Source organism: Apis cerana, linkage group LG9, assembly GCF_029169275.1.
Source record: "Apis cerana isolate GH-2021 linkage group LG9, AcerK_1.0, whole genome shotgun sequence".
In the NCBI taxonomy this organism is placed as follows: Eukaryota; Metazoa; Arthropoda; class Insecta; order Hymenoptera; family Apidae; genus Apis; species Apis cerana.
Window position 1 is genome coordinate 5,032,098 of NC_083860.1, and position 20,278 is coordinate 5,052,375.

General features: G+C 31.6%; 1 protein-coding gene across 6 annotated transcripts in view; it reads right to left on the bottom strand.

The window, feature by feature from the left end:
• The window catches only part of LOC108004004 (fasciclin-1), a 300,543-nt gene that overhangs the window by 110,722 nt on the left and 169,543 nt on the right, over positions 1-20,278 (bottom strand). For all 6 annotated transcript variants that reach the window (XM_017066638.3, XM_017066623.3, XM_017066655.3 and 3 more), the window contains exon 2: positions 4,898-5,033. In XM_017066638.3, coding sequence (XP_016922127.1) covers positions 4,898-5,033 — 136 coding nt within the window. The remainder of the gene's footprint in view (positions 1-4,897; positions 5,034-20,278) is intronic.

A 20,278-nucleotide genomic window follows, 5' to 3' on the forward strand; every position in this document is an offset into this window, starting at 1 on the left:
ATAACTTACCGATATATTTTAGTCGTAACTAAGATATTTCGTCTCAGAGCAATATCGATGTTAAATAGACTACGGTAGAACAATAGCCACTACGACCACGGGAGCTATCATCCCTGTACCTTCATTTATAGCCGTATAAATCGATATCCTACTCCCAGAATGAATATCGAATACTTAAAGTAAATGATTCATTTCGTATCTCGAGATTATATTATTACAAACATATTAAAACAATCCAATAATTAAATATTACAAACAATTCGGATAAGCAATTCAGTAAAATCTTGTATTTCTAAAAAATACAAAAATTTTCCCATAGAAATTTAGATTAATTTTTTAACAATTAATAATTTCACAATTTTTAATAACTTACGATATAACAAAATAAAATTTTCAAAACAATTACAATTTTTTCCTCGATATCAAAATCATATGTCGTATCAGGATATTATTTATTTCATAAATTACGCGTTAAAACTTCGACTACCTCCTCCATGGAAAAAATTCGCCTGTCGTTCGCAGATTCTTCTTCAACCAAGAAAGTTTTTTTACATCTTAATCGAGCCACGTTTCTCGTTACACCCCCCCACGAAGAAGGCCCTCGAGTATTTCAAGTATTTGAAGGGGTTGGTTCGGTGTCTAAACTTGGAGCCAGAAGGGAGTCTAAAAAGAAATTCTCCTTGTGAATGACGATTATCCTTCAGTGGCTCGGCTTGGTAGCCGGCGACGAAGGTTACGAATACCTAGGTACCCTTCTTCACGCAAGGGGCAATGTACCCCCCTTGTTTCATCCCTCGACGCCGGCATTCATCGAGGATTAAACACGAAGGAGATTTAATGAAGGTCGCTATCTATTCCCCTTGTGCATCTTACGAGGCTAGTAGACGCGTAATTCTTCTTCAACTTGAAAGTTTTTGAACAATTATTTTTGCACAATTTTTTTTGCAATGATAGAATTGAACAGATAAATTTTTTTTCTTGATAGATTATTATGTTATAAATAGGTTCTGGCATTATTTAAATTGTTTAAAGAATGAATATTTAAGTAAAGTATATTATAATATAATTATTTTTTATGGAATCGTGGAAGTTTAAGAACATTCTTTTATATCTTTTTTCAATCAAAGAAGTTCATTTATGGAACTGTTTCACTTGTCTCGTAAAACGTTGATTTGTTCCACTCTCGTGACTTGATAACGTTTTATTCCACTTGTCTGATCATAGACGTTGCTACACTATTTACCCAATTGGACCGGATATTTTGCTACGTATTACTATTGAATTAGTTGTAAGTTCTTCGTTGAATTTTCTTTTTAAATTTTTAAACGTGAAGATTTCATTTTTTTGACGATGTTTTTAACCATCGAAATTACTTTTAAAATAAATATAGTATCTTTGAAATATACGAATTCTTCGCTATTTTGTATATTTTAAAATATGATATGGAAATAATGATCATCTCTATAAATGAAATGCGGATGGCGCATTGAAATAAAATCGTCGAAATTTATAATCTCGTTCATCGAACCTAAATAAAAAATTACGGTTGAATAATGATAGTATAAAAATAATTCTTCCACTGAACCAAATAAAGCTTCGCGTATAAATCATGAATATTTAAATAAAATTATATCAGAAAATTTATATACCTTTAAAATAATAAAAATATTCGAAAAAACATTCTTCTTTTATTCATATTTAGCAGTAATACGTACGAATATCGCAACAAAAATATATCCCTCCCGATTTTATAATGAATTCGATACGAATTAAAGAAATAACGATTCGAATAAAATTATCGAAAATTGTTAGATAGAAGTTCGCCATCCAATAACGAGATTGAGTCGGGAATGAAATTTTTGTCGTTCAAAGAGTAACTCGGGGAAAATCCGAACACCATCCCCACCCTTCGTCGCTCGAGGCGTCTTAAACGCGCAAAGGAAGTTTCTTCATAAAACGGCAACGCCCTTCTTAATTCCTTGTTTCCTTCACGCGCGCACTTTCTTCGCAGGCAATCGTGAAAATGCCTCCGGGTCACGAAGGGGCGGTTGAATATAGGAAATCGTTGTGTAAAAGCGGATATGACTATAAAATCGAAGATTTATTGTATCTACGTGCCAGGTACTTCTTCTTTCTTTCTTTTGTCTCCAGTTTTGTTCAAGAGATTGTTTACGAGGCATTCGTTCACGAAGAATTTTGAGGAAATTGTAATATTCCTCCATTTTGCATCTAATTTCAATTAAAAATAGGAAATCATCTAGAGTGATGTCTAAATTAATTTAATTTTAATTTTATTAGATTTAATTTCTCGATTTCTGTGATCTATTTTATAGATAATTGATTTATAAATATTCAAGTAGGAATAGTTTGGTTATTCTATAGAAAAAAAATAGGATGATTTGTACTTTTCAAGTAGAATTTTTAGATATTTCACGAAAGACTTTTACACAAATGTAAAACAAAATAAAATTCATTTATCGTAATGAAGTGATTTAGAGAAAAATCATCTTTTCATTTAGATACGTATAAATTTTAAATAATCTTCATTCAACAATATCGTCACTTGAATATTCAACCAGTATAAGGAATAGCATATAACCACTTATTCTAAAAAAAAAAAGAAAAAAACGTTCATCCAATAAAATCGATAGACAGAAAACGAAACCTGTCATTGTATTATCATGCCATTCATTTTGCACGTGTATTATTTATGTAAAACAATTGCATAACGGTCTATAGTTCCGTCTCCGGTGACTTCTCAATCCTGAACTGATCGATCCTTGACAATCGGAGTACCATGCTATCCTTCACGGTGGTTGACTACCATAGAGGCCGTATTCGAGGCTTGAATGGAATCGAGACCGCACACGATTAAATTCTCCCTATGCTCGTGTTACCCAATCGTCTAAGGGGAAATCGCTTCATCCCTGTCCCTCTTTCTTCCTTCGTCTCCGCATAGGAAATGTTCCTTCTGTTGATGCAGGAGGCATCAACGTTGTACGACAACTATCGAGGAACGTAATCGATTGGCTCTTTAATTAAACTTGTAACGATGCAAATCTTTCTCGAAACATCTCAAAAGATCACTGTTATTTTTAATTTCCTTCCTTCTTTCTCCCTTATTTTTTCACATTTCCCTTACATTAGAAAAAGAGACAGGATCGTTAAAAAGGAGATCATCGATTCAAAACCTATTTTCTTATCCTGCGTGAAAAGAGAAAGATGACAATTACACGGTTTGATCACGATTCAAAAGTATTTTCTCCAGAGATCGTCGCTATTAGTTTTTAATTAGCAATTTTCTTTACATGTAAACAAAATGAGACATAGTCACAAATTACATTTGAAAATTACAATTGAAAAGGGAATTGGGAAACATTATCGCGGATAATTCGAAGATTTCAAGTTTCGTTACATCCGTAACGATCGTATATAATTAAACAAACGGATAATTGTCCGGATTAAGAGCGTTGGATGTCACTAATCGATCGGTCGAGCTGTCAACATGGTATCCACGCGGATCGTTCTCAATAATTGACAGGGGAGCGTGGCGGTGCCGTATATTCTGACACAGTGGGGCTACTATGAGGGATTGGTCGAATGCTGTAAATCGCTATAATGCGGCGTCGGTGCAACGGCGCGAGATTGCAGAGGTAACGCTGCATTAACTAAGGAAGAACGGCTTTGGGGAAACGAACAGAGACCTCCGATGGGATTAATACCACTGACACGGTCACAATACGATTGATAACGCTCCGAATTACTGCAAACAGATAAAGCAAATTTCCGAGTGTTCTTGAATATTAATCTTAATTAAAATCTGATACAGAAACGACGTTTAATAAAATTTTCGCCTAAATCTGATGAATTATTTATGCGTCCTGATATTTCTACTTAGCTCGTATTATTAATAATTAATTTTATATATTAATTTAGGGTATAAATTAATTTTTATATTCAGCCTTATGTAAGCCTTGTTAAAGATTTTACTATTAACGTTACTTTCATTGCAAAAATGGTGAAAAACTAACACGAGAGAAATATTACATTATTTTATATATTACTTTCCATATCGTATATTATTAAATTAAAACTTTATTACCATAAATTTAAATTCTATTAATACTTTTCAAATTAAAAGAACATATCAAATAATATCACCTTCGTATACATTTTTATCAGTAGAAACAATCAAATTCATCAGAAACTGCATATATTAAAAACTAGTTAACGGGTAGTAAAGCGTGGAACGCAAGATATACGAGTAGGTATACTAGATGGTACACGAAGTAATATATCACGTTACACCACGATTTTGACACCTCTACATTTTCGAAGATGGACGGAATCAGGTGACTACCGGTCTAAATGCACAGGATGTTGCAATTGTGGGATAGCAAATGCAACGGAACGTGCGGTATCCTTGAATTACAGCCACACTCCTGTGCATATTTGATGTATTTTCAATCAGGCCTCCGGTTGCGGCCAAATCCATCGTCGTTTTACATGCAGATATGCAGACATATGGTGGATAGATAATGTGTATATATACACCCGCATGTATATACACGTATATATGGCATATCTTGGGGGAGATCAAAGAGAGAGGTTACCAAATTTGGAATTCGTGGGATTTATGCACTGATTGAGAATGACATTTGGTTACGAGAAGACGTAGAGCGAAGCTCGAGTAAATTTTGAAAGACGAGAGATTAAATGATTTGAAAATTTAAAATTTCTTTTTATTTAAGTGTCGATTATTCGAGTTAAAGATTTTTTAGAAAAGGAAGGCACACGACCATTTTATTTTATTTACTTTGTCAGAACAAAATAAACGTTTTTTGAGCTTTCGTAAAAAGCTTAGACCGAACGTGATAAAAATACGAGAATTACTTACACATGTGGTAGAGAACCAAGTTTTTCGTAGTTCCATTGTACTTTTGGAAGGCTCGATTTGTAGGTGCGAAAACCGTCACGTGACGATACGTGAGCGTGGTATTTGCCACCTGACTTGCTTCCAACAACTGGTAGAACTGTAACAAAAGAGACGAAGATATACTTTTATTACTTTTTTTCACATTTCATCGTTTTATAAACCATCATGAATCACATCACATCGTGAATATCATCTGATTAATTTCGATCCATTAATCTTCCTCCTTCCTTCAATTCAATAATATTTTCACACGTAATGTGACGATAATCACGGTTATTCCATAACCATTGTTCCTATTATCGTAATATTAATCCTCACGAAACTTTAAATTCAATTTTCACGCAGTTCGTAATACGAAGTAATACGGTTAAAAGCATTAAGAACTAGGGCGAGGACTCGTTTCCCATTTCTTCTCTAAATCCTTCAATTACGAACTGTCACGTTAAAACGAACAGAACAAACGAAAGAAAGCCCCTCTCCATCGATTTCCCGTCACGAACGATTCTCTGGGTATCATAGCACGAGGACTAATACGTGGAGCTAAGTCAAGTCACGCTGGATTAAACGTACGATTGTGCATGGCGAATTAGCGAATTCGCGTTCCACGTCCACGTTCCGAAAGCGTTTTAATCCGGCGTGTCGAATGAAATTTGGTCTTTCGTCTCTCTCCGAAAATTTGCACAAAGGAAGCTCGTTAGTAGTTATCAATGCGCAATTAACCCTGCGCGAAACTCAAAACATGGAAAATATAATAATTCGGCGCCCGTGAGTCGCCTCTTCTTCCCCGAACAAGGAATGGAGAAACATGGGGAATTTTATGAGGGGGAAAAAACCGTGAAAAACCGTGTCCTTTTCCTAAAGATAATAACGTAATTCCCGGGGTTATCTTCCGTTTTAGTTTCAGAGACCGTCAAATGCTTCCTGCTTGCCGCCGTCGGTCCATCAAGTTTTTGTTGGACGGGTACGTTTTTTGAAGTTATGCCATTATATAAAATGGTAACGCGTAGAGGTTAGGAATTTTCTTTTTGCATAAAGCTGCTGCAAAGTTATAAAAGTGGAAAGCCGTAAAAAAGATGCGAATTATTTTTGTAAATATTTTAATTTACTTTATTTCTTTTTATTATACGTTTAAGTTATAATAGTATCACGAAACGTGATATATTATAATTTAATTGAAAGTATAATAAAGGAAGAAATATGATAGTAAAGGTTTTCGATATTTAAAAATATGAATTCTCTAAAATTAAAAATTTTTTAATTTTTGTTAATAAAATAGAATTAAAAAGGAAAAGTAATGATATTTGAATTTTATATAAATGAAATTTTTCAATTATCATTAAAAAAGAAAACTTTGAAGAAACTTTTTTTACGATTCATGACTTTAGAGAATTCTATCCAATTCTTACGTTTTTTTGAAATTTGTCTCGTGGTAAGAAAGATGAATGTTATCTATGAATATAATTGTATAATAATTTTCTGAACGATTTCTATACTTTTAGAAAATTTTATCAATTATTATATCTTCCTGGATGCCAATGCTTTCTCCAGTCATTCCAAATTGTTCCGTAAGCTTCTTTTGTGCTTGCGTTTGATTTTCATTCAACAGCTGTTGAAATTCAATATCTTCAAAACTTCACTCGAGTCAAAGTTTCTCTCTCAAAATCGCTGATATCATTTCTTATATGAATACAGTTCCATGAATTACAACGTTTTCTTTGAGAGTAAAAACATATTACGTCGGCAAACTTTGCAACTTTCTTCAACTCGAACGGAGTCATACTTTCTAATCTACACCTTCCCAGTAGCCATTTTGAATATAATTAATCTTTTAACTAAACTATGCGAAAAAATATTTAAAATATCGCCGATAAGGAGATTTAATATATATACATATAATTAAACGATATATAAAATATTTAATATTTTAAATACAACAAAATAATTTTAACATTTTAACTACGAAATATTCAAAAATATTTAATGAATTGCAAATCTCTCGACACGGAATTTGCATTGGAATTTACATACACGTGAACGCGTGTGCGTTTTATTAAATACAAAAAAAAAAAAAAAAAACGTAACAATTATTTCCGCTCGAGCATAATTTAGCGGGCAAAATATAAAAATCTGAATCTATCTAACGAGAGAGTACCTTTGGGGCGAGTAATTATTTTTCCCGTCCAATAAGTAAGGTTCAATTGAATTTGTAGTTAAATCGATTGATGCCCAGCCAAGGCCGGACCATCTATTAGCCAGTTTAATTAGCATGTCCCAGGGGTCCGGAAATAGGGCAGCTGTAACGACGTTTACAGGCGTCATCGTGCTGTTCATCGCCTACGTACACATTTATTTCAAACGATTAACGAACGGCTTGAAAATCCTGTCAACGTATCGAGAAATTCTTCTTCGATGCCCCTTTTTAGTCGAACAATTATTTATTTCATAGGAAATAGAATGCATTACTCTTGAGAAGATATTTTATTTTATATTTCTGTAAAAATTTGTCAGTTCATTCAAGAGAGGAAATAAGAAGTTTAATAGAATCGAATATTAAAATCACCATGACAATTTTTCACAGAAAAGAAATTATTAATTTAAAGAAATCAAGCATTTTATTTCAATAAATTAATGTATAAAATAATTTCCAATGGTGTTCCAATTCGATTCAAACTTCAAAATAATTCAAGATCTATACGTTGAAGATTAATTTACGAGAAGAATACGTTAACTACGAGTTATTGGTTACGAACGAATTGGATAACCCAATATTAATATGTAACTCGAAGACGAACCAATCATTATAGAATGCCGAGCCGCATGGATCGACCGCATCCTAGTTCAGCTTCCACTAATTAATCAGAAATTTCCTGCCAGCTCCTGGATGCACAGCTAATAGACCTTCGATATGAATTCGCCTTCCCAATTATCTCGTCGCGTACTAATTACCATGCACGAGCCCGAGCAGAAAGTTACTCGATTATTAGTAACAAATTTTACGTAAAAAGCCAATCGAGTCTTTAATATTAAACATTTACATCGATGATCGACCCATTATTTCATTACATGTCCCTTCTTGGCTTGTTAATGAAATAATGAAACAACACGGATAATAAAATAGGTAAACTTTTATAAAAACTTTTATGAAATTTTTAAACGCAAGTGTATGTAAAGAGAGAGAAAGAGAGAGGAAGAGAGAATATTTCGTCTGGATTTGGGAAGGGAAAATGCGTTTTTTCAAACGAGGAATCGCAAATTAAAAAAAATATTCAGGAAGGAACAATCGAATAACGCGGTACGTTGAATATTTTTGTCCTCGTTTAGTAAGAGAATACACGGACTGATTCAATTTTCGCTGCAGGTCAAAGCGTAGCGAGCCCAATTTGCGAAAAATAACGATGAAACACTGTTTTAACCCTTATTCTGTTGCGAACCTTCCCTTATGTGTACCGTTCACTTGTTCCTTGACAAAGCTTTAGACTAATGGAGACATGCCGTGACCTCGGGCAATTAATATGGATTTCATTCAACGAGCATGTGAGTGCATAGCCGAATAAGAGAATATAAAATATAATAATTATTTATTATTTTAAAATCTCTTTTTTTTTATTTTAGAATCCATGAAGGACTCCATGGAATATGAAATAGCAATGAAATACTTATTTAAAATTATTTTTAAATTAACGTGCACTTTCTACGTATTTTCTAACAAATTGCATATTTATTTAATTGAAATTTATCGTTGTTTTCGAATTTATTTGAGATTTTACTTATATGTATTTTATGTAGAGAGTGAAATAGATTACATTCAATCGTAGATTATGATCTTCATAAATGGAATAAAATTAAAATCTATATTCATCTATATAGAGAATATTAATATCATTATTTGGAAATATTTGTATTTTCGACCACAAAGGATTCATTTGAAATTCAGTAAGCGGTCAATCGATAATTAATTGGTGGTCAATTAGCGGTCGGTTAACGATCAGTCAATCATAAGTTGACGATTAGTTAATGGTCAGTGATTCATTCAGTTAGTGATCAGGTCAGAGGTCAACGATCAATTTTCTATTCTCTTTTAGCCAATTTTTAATTTTCAACATATGAAAAAATTCCCTTCTCAAAGCAAAGAAGGCTTTGACATTTGTAACGTGAATAATTTGTTCTATCGCAAATCGTTGATTAATTATTGTACCGGAAATCGAGGTCGCTAGACGATTGATCGCCACCGCTATCAACTACAGGATCCAACAAATCTCATCAGGCGAGATAAATTACGTCAAAATCTCTACTCGATCCGCTTGAACCTTTGGTAAACTAGCCAGGAACCAGGCAAAGCTTAGGATCCGAAATTGTGGCACGGGGTTGTTTGCGAAATCGATGTAATCTGAGCTCGAAAGAGCAGCGATGCGTTGCCAAACAAGGACGAAGTGGAAATTTGGCCAGATAGGATAAGTAAATGGAAAACTTTTTCGAGTATCGGTGATATTATTCCTATAAAATATTTGGATTCACAAGTATTTCTTTTCTGGACTAATAGAATGTCTTAAACAATATTTAGATGGATTAGATTTTTTACTTCTTCTCGTTGAAATAGATAAATAAATAATCACGCGATATCAACGAATTATATAAATTTTATACAAAATTGCAAGGGATCGTTGTACGTTTAACAATATCGTAAGTCTATATTTAAATATAATCGCTAATTTTTTACATGACACTGACAAAACGATTTTCATTTTCAGTTTCTCATAAAATATCAATAACAACGGCAAAAGTAGAGACTTTGGTCCATCGTTCTTTCCTCGAGCAGAGGGGAGCAGGGATATCGATAACGCATTGAGCAAATGCATCGAGATATTGAGATGTGAGCCACGTATTCAATATAAGAGCTTTTATCGCGTTTCACCCCTTGCCTGGACGTTTCGTGGTCCGCCTCTACGTTAGGCAACATTTCCAACAAACGCGTCCAGATCAATTTACAATGGAGTCGGTTCAACGACTCGTGCAATAATGTGGCGAATAATGCACCACGTTCGAGATGTGCATCGTTGAAACAGCGAAGACGTTACTGGAACCACGAAACAGAATATCATGTAATATCGCGAATTTTTGTGTTCACTAACCTGGAACAGGTTAAAAGAATTTTAAGTATTTGTTCGTGTAAACTTTTTTGGTTCTATGAATGAAGCTTGTATTTTTATTTAATCGGCAAGAATTCAAGGAAATAGCTTCGTGAGATCAAAATTTGAATTGTTATATTCTGTGGTGTTTTATTATTATCACGCTAAAAAATGAATATAAGTGTCTTAATAAAGAGTTTTAACTAATAATTTAATAAATCAAACTGAAAGGAAAATCATTATGATAATGAAATCCGTTCAAAATTGAATGCAATTTGCATCAAAACTATTCATAGATTCTCATCCAGATTGAACTTTAAAATTAATTTAACAAATTTCTCTCAAGGATGATCAAATATTGGCGAGATATTTTCAAATATTATAAATATAATATCTTCAAATATTGTTAGACTATCCACGCGTGATATGACGTATAAATATAATATGCAAATTAATATGGCGCATGTTCCACCTCCTTGAATCTTTGCCTGGAGGGTCATATTTCCGACAAATGTACACTTGACCGATTAGAAGAGAGCCAACGGAGCGTGCAACGATGTGGCTCTCAAATAATGAATTCGAGTTGCATTTTTGATATGCGTGTGGCGAAGAAGAAATATATAGGAGGGTAAATAGGATTCGATATAGCCGAATTAAATTTCAGACTGATACGAGTTGCAGAAAACGATCAATAACTTATTAATTTCAAGTGATTTACAAGCGAAATTATATGACTTAACTGATAATATATATTCGTCAGGAAAGTTTTCCGTTTCCTTCATACTTAGTTACTTTTGTATACTGATATACTTTGATAGAAACTTTGAAATTACTTTGAGGCTATAATGGAAAATGATGTTATAATATCAAATTTTTTGCATATTTATGGATTAAGAAAGCAATTTCTTGTTATTTAATTATTTCTGATTTTTATCAATTCTTTTTCTTTTTTATTTCTTTGAGACAAATTTATGGTAATATTCATTTATTATGATTTTCTTTTATTTGGGACAAAATTTTTGTGGTTTCATTAAGGAAATTGAGAACAATATGACTTTAATAAAGGATTAATTAAAAGAGCAAATTAAAAAAAGAATTTAATAAAGAATTTTAATTATATTGGATAATTGCAGTCTGAAAAAGGATAAAATTAATATCACAATTAAATATAAACATGATAAATATACGTTGATTTATATATAATTGATTCATAATCGTATTATATCAAAATTGGGCTACTCGTTATTTCTTTTTCATTAATTACCTTCGAGTTAACTATTTAAAATTTTCTCATATTTTCTTTTCTTCAAAATTCCTCGTTCCATCTAAACTCGCATTGTATAAACCTAACTTTATCATCCCCGTATCGTTCCAAGGAGTTGCGTGCACCTTACCACTCGTTTGGTCATTCATTCTTCGCGACATTAATATCGGATAAGGGAACAAGAAAAATCCAACGAAGCGTGGAAAGAGAAAGAGTGAAAGTGAAACGAGAGGAAAGTCAACGTACTCTTTCGTGCCTGTGATACACGAGTAAGGGTGTAAGAGAGAAAAAGAGATAGGAAAAGAGTTAACAAAGGGTTAATTTATATATATATCAGATTCTTGCTTCTTCAGAGTTGCTGGAACAAGCCTGTATTTTCACGAAAACGGAAATGAGACCTGTTCCCACCCTTGCCACTCTTTCATTTATTTTTTTTATCATCAGAAATAATGCGATTAGAGTGAATGTCGCGAAACAAACTTTTGTGTAAAGCATTAGTCATTTTATGATTTTGCAGAGTCTGTTTCGTGTCGTAAAAAAATTTCCGTTGAGAATTGATAGGTAAATTTTTGTCAAAAAATATAAAGTTGATTTTCATAGCTGTGAAAATGATGTGAAATATAAAATAGAATGTAATTATCCTCGTGTGATAGAAAGTAGCTGGTTTAAAGTTTTAATTATATTCGTAAAATATAAATATATTTAAAAGCAACTGATGGATATATTTTGACAATATGTTTCATTTAATATCACTTACTAGTTACATTTTGATATAATTTAAAAGCATGAAAGTTACATTATTTGAAATATAAAATATATAATACAATATCATATTTATAAATATATTCATCAAATTCTATCCAATTCTTCATTCAAAATCTCTCTATATAAATTGACAAGTAAATTAAAAACCGATTATAGAATCGGTTAATAAAATAATATCCGGTTACGTGCAAAAAAAAATCGAACCATCTCGCTCGAAAAATTCGATCAGTAACAACATTTCACTTTCAACGATGCTCGAACAACACGTACGAAACGTTTATACACCGAAGCGCTCTTCACTCTCCATGATCGATCTTACGATTTCACGTATCAGCACACAAGGGATACCCTTGATTTCCATAACATTTCATAATCTCTGCTCGCAATTTCCAGCGGACACGAGATACCGAGGGGGTTGGGTTATTCACGTAACGAGTACGTGACTCATCGTCGGGACATCCCCTTCTAAACAACTCGAAGAAATGAATTTCGGCAAGGAACGACCCCTTAAATTCGACCACCCCTGTACCATGATCACGATTCACCCCCATAGATTCTCCAGGTTTCGCGTGACATCTCATGAATCCTCTTCCACCGTGATGGAAACACCCTTAAAAGAGAGATGATGATCGATCTGCGCCCATCACGGGTGAATGATTATTATCGGCCAGTTTAGCACTGTCAAAATTGAATTCGACTTGATTGCTTCCGGCCTCTGATAGAAGAATTGTTCGTTCCATTCGAGAATTTAATGATTTAACAAGTTGGTGATTAGATGTTTCGTTGATGAATCGTGTTCAGGAGATTGGTATCTCGATAATAATCGTGTTATACGGTTTCTTGGATTATTTTCGATTCAATTATCGATCTAATCGTTTTCTTTTGTTTACGAATTTCTTGCGTTTCAATAGTTTGCATTCAAGAATGAAGTTCAATAGCCTGACAAATTGTTAACCAGATCGTTTTGTTAATAATCGTGTTTATTGGATTAGTATCTCCCTATGACAAATATTTTGATATCTTTTTATCAATAAATGCGCTTTTCGCAAAAATACCGAATTCAAAATTTAAAAATATGAATAAACAAAAAAAAACATCTATAAAATTTAAGCAATATGTTACAATTCTTTTCTCTCTCTCTCTCTCTCTCAATTTGCAAAAACTCCATCCATATATTAAAATCTCGTTTATTTGTATTAATTTCCAATTATAGATCATAATATATACGTATAATCGAATATGACATTGCGACAGCAATAAATGATTATTTTGTAAATTGATCTTCGAAAAAACGAAAAATATGTTTCCTATACTTGGAGGTTTATTCGCATGAATTTTGAATATTCGAAACGCGAGGATACACAACATTAAATATATCATCGGTGTCGAACGCGTGTTACGAATTCGAATACGCTATTACGATTATTTCGCAAGGATTCCTTCGCTTAACGGCCGCATTAGCAGCCTCCGGAAACGTAGGTGCATTGGTATCGATATTCCGTGAGTTTAATGGTCATAGTGAATATTGATTACCAATTAGTGGCATAATCAGCGCGATCCAAATAGTTAATGAGGGAAGGAGGAGTTAAGTGTCCGTCTATTAAAACACAACCTGGGACCGTTAACAATTATTTTTTTCTCTCTATTGCGAGGTGATGGACGTCGAGAAAACGAACAAATTGTCTTGAATGGTCATTAATTCATCGGGAAGCCGGATGCTTTTGTCAGACAGTCGATAATATTAATTTAGATTTTAAAGGTGGATAGAGTTTCTTAATCTACGATGGTAATTTTTCACTCGTTCTTTGATTCGTTCGAAGAATTTGAATGGAAGATATTTAGTGAATCAGATTAGATGGATTTTTTTATATATTTCTGTTTCGTTCGGATATTGCAATTTTTATAAAATATTCTATGAATAATAATTAATGTAATTTGTATGATATATTTTATGAATAATAATGATGTTTGTATAGAAAAGTTCAGTGGCTTCGGTTCGAACAAAGAAACGATGAATTTTTTAAATATTTTCGTTTCTTTGAAATTCTTGTAAGTTTTCTAATATATTTCCATGAATAATAATAATGTAATTTCTGTAAAATATTTTATATGAATAGTAAGAGTCTGATTCTTATAAAATAACTTATAAATAATAATAATTTAATTTATAAATAATTTTATTTATTTAGATTTTATTTTTTCGGTTGAATATAGAAACATCGATAGATGAAATTAAAGTTAAGAAATACAATTTTTTATTTTTGAAACACTTTCGCAAATTTTTTCCAAACAGGAATGAATCTATACAGAAAGCGTTATGGAATACGATATTTACGCGTTTTTGAAACGTTTTTAACGAACTGCACTGATTTAACAAGTGCAGATCAAACATTACATTCATTCTTGGTAAAAATATCTACTATTCAAACTAAAACTCGTACAAATTTATTAATGGAATAAATCGCACACAAATCTGGTCGAGGAATAAATATAAATATAAATGTAAAGAACTATTCTATAAATTTTTCTATAAATACATATAAAAAATACAAAATTTCGTACTTAAAGAAATATATTATTTTATTTCGAAATAAAATTTAATAAATTACATTAATTTTTAAACAATCAAATCTAGACAGAATCATTTTACATTTAAAAACTTAATATCTTTTTTACTTAAATAATCTTAATCTCTATTATATAAATAAAAAATTATTACAAATCGAAAATTACAAAGAATTCAACACATTTTATTGATTAAATTTTATAGTTTTTAAGATTTGTAAAAAGATTGATAAATATTCAAAATTTTACGAATTTCATACTCTTCGTGAAAAGTATTTCCGCTTTTTTTTTTTTTCTAGAACGACGATAAATTCTTTCTCAGTTGTCCACGTTAGCTTTGTTTTACGATTCATTTTAATCACACCGCTCCGCACCCCGATATTTATTCTTCTTTTATGAGCCTCGTGAATAACCAATGTCACGAATCATGCCGCCGTTTGAAACATAAAGCATTTAGATTCAAAGCTTTTAGCGGTAATGGTTCTCTATTCTAGTGTTGACACAGCCGTACCGAGTGGTTGAGATGTTCGGGATCCATAATAGAGCGTCTAGTATCCGAATTAGTGGAGAGATACTATCGTTCGAATCACAAAAATTTCAATTAGCGAGATATCATCTTTTCTTACTATAATTATCCTTAGGAAAGAATAATAGTAATAAAATTATACTATCAATCATAATAAAAGATAACGAAGAGGGTAATAATAGGGTAATAATCGTTTGGACGGAGAACATTTGTGTTCATGGAACAGTAATTTTTTTATTATTCTGATTATTTTCTATTTTAAAAAGAATAATAATATTCTTAGAGGAACAAAATCATTTGAATCCGCAGAAATTTTTATAATTTTTTTCTGTTGATATTATAATTATTTTATATTTTAGAAAAACAATTTTTAATTAATTATAATTAATATATCTTCTTTAGTGTTGTGTAAGATAGAATTTTTTTTAGTATATTAAATTACATTGAAGTATATTTCGTATATATTTCAAATAATATAATAGTTCTTTTGCTAATATCATACGTTCATTTCGGAGTGAAAATGCTTTTAACTTTCGTATTTTTTTCCTTTTTTTTTTTATTTCCTTTTAATGGTTCATAACATCAGTTCCTTCTTTGATGCTATTATACACGAGGTATTAACGCGTAAATTTTATATTAAAACAGTAAAGAAAGTACTGTTCAAAAGAAAATTAATATAATTGAATATTTAATTTCATGTTTTTAACAATTTTATTATTGAAAAAATAAATATTAAATAAGATTATTTTCTATATCTTCATTTTGAATTTTCTTTTTAAACTTTATTTTTTTGAAAAAGTTTAAAAAGAAAATTTGGAAAAGTTGATGATAAATTATAAATATAAGTAATTTAATAATTATTATATACATATATCTGAAACGTCATTAAAAAATATTTTCTTCATTAATAAGTTAGAATATTTGAATGAATTATTATTTAATTTAATAACAAATTTTTTGAAATATTTTCAGCACTGCAAAGATTATTTCATTTCGAGTTACAAATGTCCCCTTTGCACTGTTTTCCCCATTTTCCTCGTGAGTATTTCGCTTCAACTACCTTCGTTCTACCAATTTATGGCAATATTCAAGTCTGCTCCATACCAGTTTCGAGAAATTTCACATTTCAAACTTTTATTCGGAATCATCCAATAATTTCCGCCGTTTATGGTCCGTGGTTATATAGCCATATAGTTAAAATAATTTCTATCCTATGGAATCAGTAATAGTTTTGTCTTCAAAGTCAAAAGTTATTCTTTCTTTCTTTTAAAAATCCAGAATATTTTACGTTCAGTTGTTCTGTAATTTAAAATGTTCCTCGAACTTTCAAAAGTATCTACATATATTTAGTATGCAGAATTATATATAGAATATATAATATATTCGTTGGAAATATTCGGAGTGTCAATTTTAAGAGACACAAAAAACAAAAATTGGTTGAAGCTTATTTATTAAGTCATGTATACATCTTCAAAAAGGGAATAGTTTATTAATAATTTTATATTAATAATTTATTTGCATTACATGAGGATTTTTTAAAAATAATTCTTGTAATAAAATATTTATTATTATAAAATTATAATATATAAAAAAGAAATTTAATATTTAAAAAGAAACATAGAGAGATATTAGTGTGAAATATACGTAAAATTATTATTTATTAAAAGATATAAAAATAATACGATAGAGAAAAGGATGATGTTCAATAAATGAGAAATTTTAACTTTTTCTTTTTTTTTTTTTTTCAAAGAACAACTTGTTTCCTGAAAAACAAACATCAAAATCGATGCTTTAAAATCTAATTGACTGAAAAACGAGAGAAAGAAATACATCAATTACGAATTAAGCAGTTACATAAAATTTCGAATTCAAAAAAGGGAATGGTACACGTTATTTACAATTTTAAAACAAACATCCTCTTCAAACAGACGAATTACCATGGAAAACGTGTCCAACAATTTCTACGTGATAATTTAACAAACGCTTTGTTTTGCGTATTTATATACTTTCAACTCGTGCTCGTGATCAACGAAGCGGTTCATTCGATCGCACAAACGGGTTCTTGTTATCCCTATCGCGACGATTCCAAAGGTGCAGGTTTGTTCAACACGACCTTTGAATGGAAGCAACAGTATTTTTCCGCGTTCGAATCGAAAAAGCAGCTGTGTTATCAGCCTGCAGCCATTTTTGTGGCCGTGTGAAAAAAGCCGCGCTATAAAATCGCGATCATGGATCCGATATCCCATGTTTTTCGGTCCATTTTATCCTAGTATTCAGACTATCGTCCATTCACTACAAGAGGATAATACGGTACATATGTAAAAGATCGTATTATATTAATATAGATATTTCATCGTGTATTAAGATTTTAAATGTTTAATACAAATATCATAATTATAAAAGCACATTAAAATTTACATCAAAATTCTTCTCACGTTAAACAACACATATATTTATTTTTCATAGGATCAAGCCAATAAATATACGAGCAAAAAAATATTTGATCATTAGAATCACGTTTGAATAAAATTTTTTCCATAAATATTTTTCCTCGATAATCATAAAAATCCTCCAAATTACATTTCTTCGTCATTACTTCAAGAATATTTATCTCGGCTCGAAAATATCAGAAAAGTCAAAAAAAAAAGAAGAAAGGAAGAGCCAACAAGTTTGGTTAGCAAATGAAAGCCGAGAAAACAGAGGGAAGGGTCGAGAAGGCAGCGTAACGAAAAAAAGGAGAGAAGGGACTAAACTATAAAATGTAGAAAACGAGTAAACAAGAGGGAGAAGGCAAGAAAAGAAACTCAGTTGGGCAAACAGAAACAGTCGCGATGCGTGGAACGCGCGCGATGTAAACACCGAATGTAAATGGAAAAGCATTGTTCGGGATAGAAAAAAAAAAAAAGAAAAAAATGCGGAGAGACAGAGGAGGGAAGCGAAACAAGATTCTCGGGCCGCGGGTTCTGAATCGTGATCGAGATCGATCGACGCGAAACGAGAGAAGAGAGAGAGAGAGAGAGAAGGGGGTTATCGCCATTTCCGATCATTGGAATCGAGGAATAACTACGATGCGTCTTTCATAAATATTCAAATGTTTGTACACGATGGACAGAAGCGTATTTACTATTTAGTATACGGTTGTCTCCGATGGCGCGAGACAGATACGTCGATAATGAAGATAAACGAGGAGTGAAATTCCTCGTGGGAACAACAGATCGTTCTTGATAGGGTGTAGTTACACTACGATAATATGGATCGGTTAAATTATGCGCGTGTGTGTGTACCTTCTGCTTTCGATCATATGCGGGTTTTTAAACTTAGAATTGTAGATTGTAAATTATGAATGATATATTTGGAGGGAATGGTTAGGGAATTTTTTCTCTGTAGTTTTTTTTTTTAATTATAGGATTTTTAATAAACCTATGATTATGAGATTATATTAATGATATTAAGGCATAAAAGGATTCGAGATATTTACTTTTATAGGATTTTTCCTTTATTTGTGTAGATATACACAATTCCATTATAATATAATTTTTCGAATCGAAAAAGTGAATATCGTGTAACATATATTCGTATTTTTCGATTTTAGAGAAGAGAATATGAAAATGTCAGTCTTGTATTATCAGATTCATCTTTCTATACACGATATATATGATTCTACTTTTTGATATTGAATAACGTTTTTGAAGTATTTTAAAAATATTGTAACATAGGAATATTATAAGTTTTTTCCAAAATTTCACATTTGTTTCATACATTCTTAATAACAATATATTTTCGCCTAAGATATATATACTTATAGTAATTCCAGTATGATTTTCATATATTCGTCCAAATACATTTCCCCTCAGAAATCAAGAATATCATCAGGATTATCGAGCATTCTCGACAAAGAGGAGGGTAAATAAGATGTGCATGGATGTATACGAAGAGAAAGTGGAGTTCTCGAGCTGGCCGGAAGTAAGGAGCCGCAAGTTTTCCGGTAACTGGGCCTCGAGGATGGTGGCGATGGAATCGAAGTGGGTTAGGAACTGGTCTTTTCAACGAGGCCGCAATCAATTCAAATCGTTCGATAAATCAAACTTGGTCGGATTTTAATTGATCAAGACCGGTTCGAAAGTGGTCCATTCTCTTCCTTTCTTTCTATCCTCATCCTTGCCCGCATTTCCGCCACCCTTTGCAACTTTTTTCGCCTCGAGAAATGGATGGGTTAACTGTAACCTCGTAGGTAACCGGCGACCCTCTTGATCAAAGTTGCCAACCGTAACGACTTTCAGCATTCTCGAAACTTTCAATGCTGCCCCAATTAACTTTATAATGACTCGATGAAAGCGCTCTTTAAATTCAGATTCCGTAGTCTGGAAGAAATATTTTCTCAGGGGGGGGAGATGTTTGATTTTGTTTCGTTCGTACGCGATGAGAATGTGGAATAAATGATGAATTGAAATTGTTTTTTATCGATACTTTTTGTTTCTGATTGATCGTTTATTGTGCTAGGTCGTAGAATGTCCTAGATTTCATTTAGAAATAATATTCGTGGATTATTTTTTACAAATAAAATTAAAAAGGAAAAGGCAATGCAAAGATGTATTATTCAAAATTTATTATATCGCTTGTTTCGTTGAATTTATATAATTTTTGTTGCATGTTGATTCTTTCTTATGAAACTTTCCTCGATATTCTTTACGTTTAATTTTTTAAAGTTGAGGTTGATGTACTGACTTCATGTAGTTATACAGAAAAAATCTTAAAGCAGGAAATTAATGCACTGTCGATATCGAATATATTGAAGATTGAAAAGTAGTTCATCGAGTTCTCAGCTGTTGAAAGTATATGCTCAAAGCTAAAAGGGTTAAAAGCATCGGCGAGTAAATGTCCTTGACCAACTACATCTTTTTATCTCTAATATAATCGGTATTAATATGATGAATTAAATATATTGCAATTAAATTTTTACGTAAATTTTCTTCCTTCCAAAATTTTATTAAAAATTTAGAAATTTTATCTATTCAAATATTTCTCATACATTTTAAAAACTATAGAATATAGTTTTCTCTTTAATTTTACAATAGATTTTAATTTTCTTTTAATAA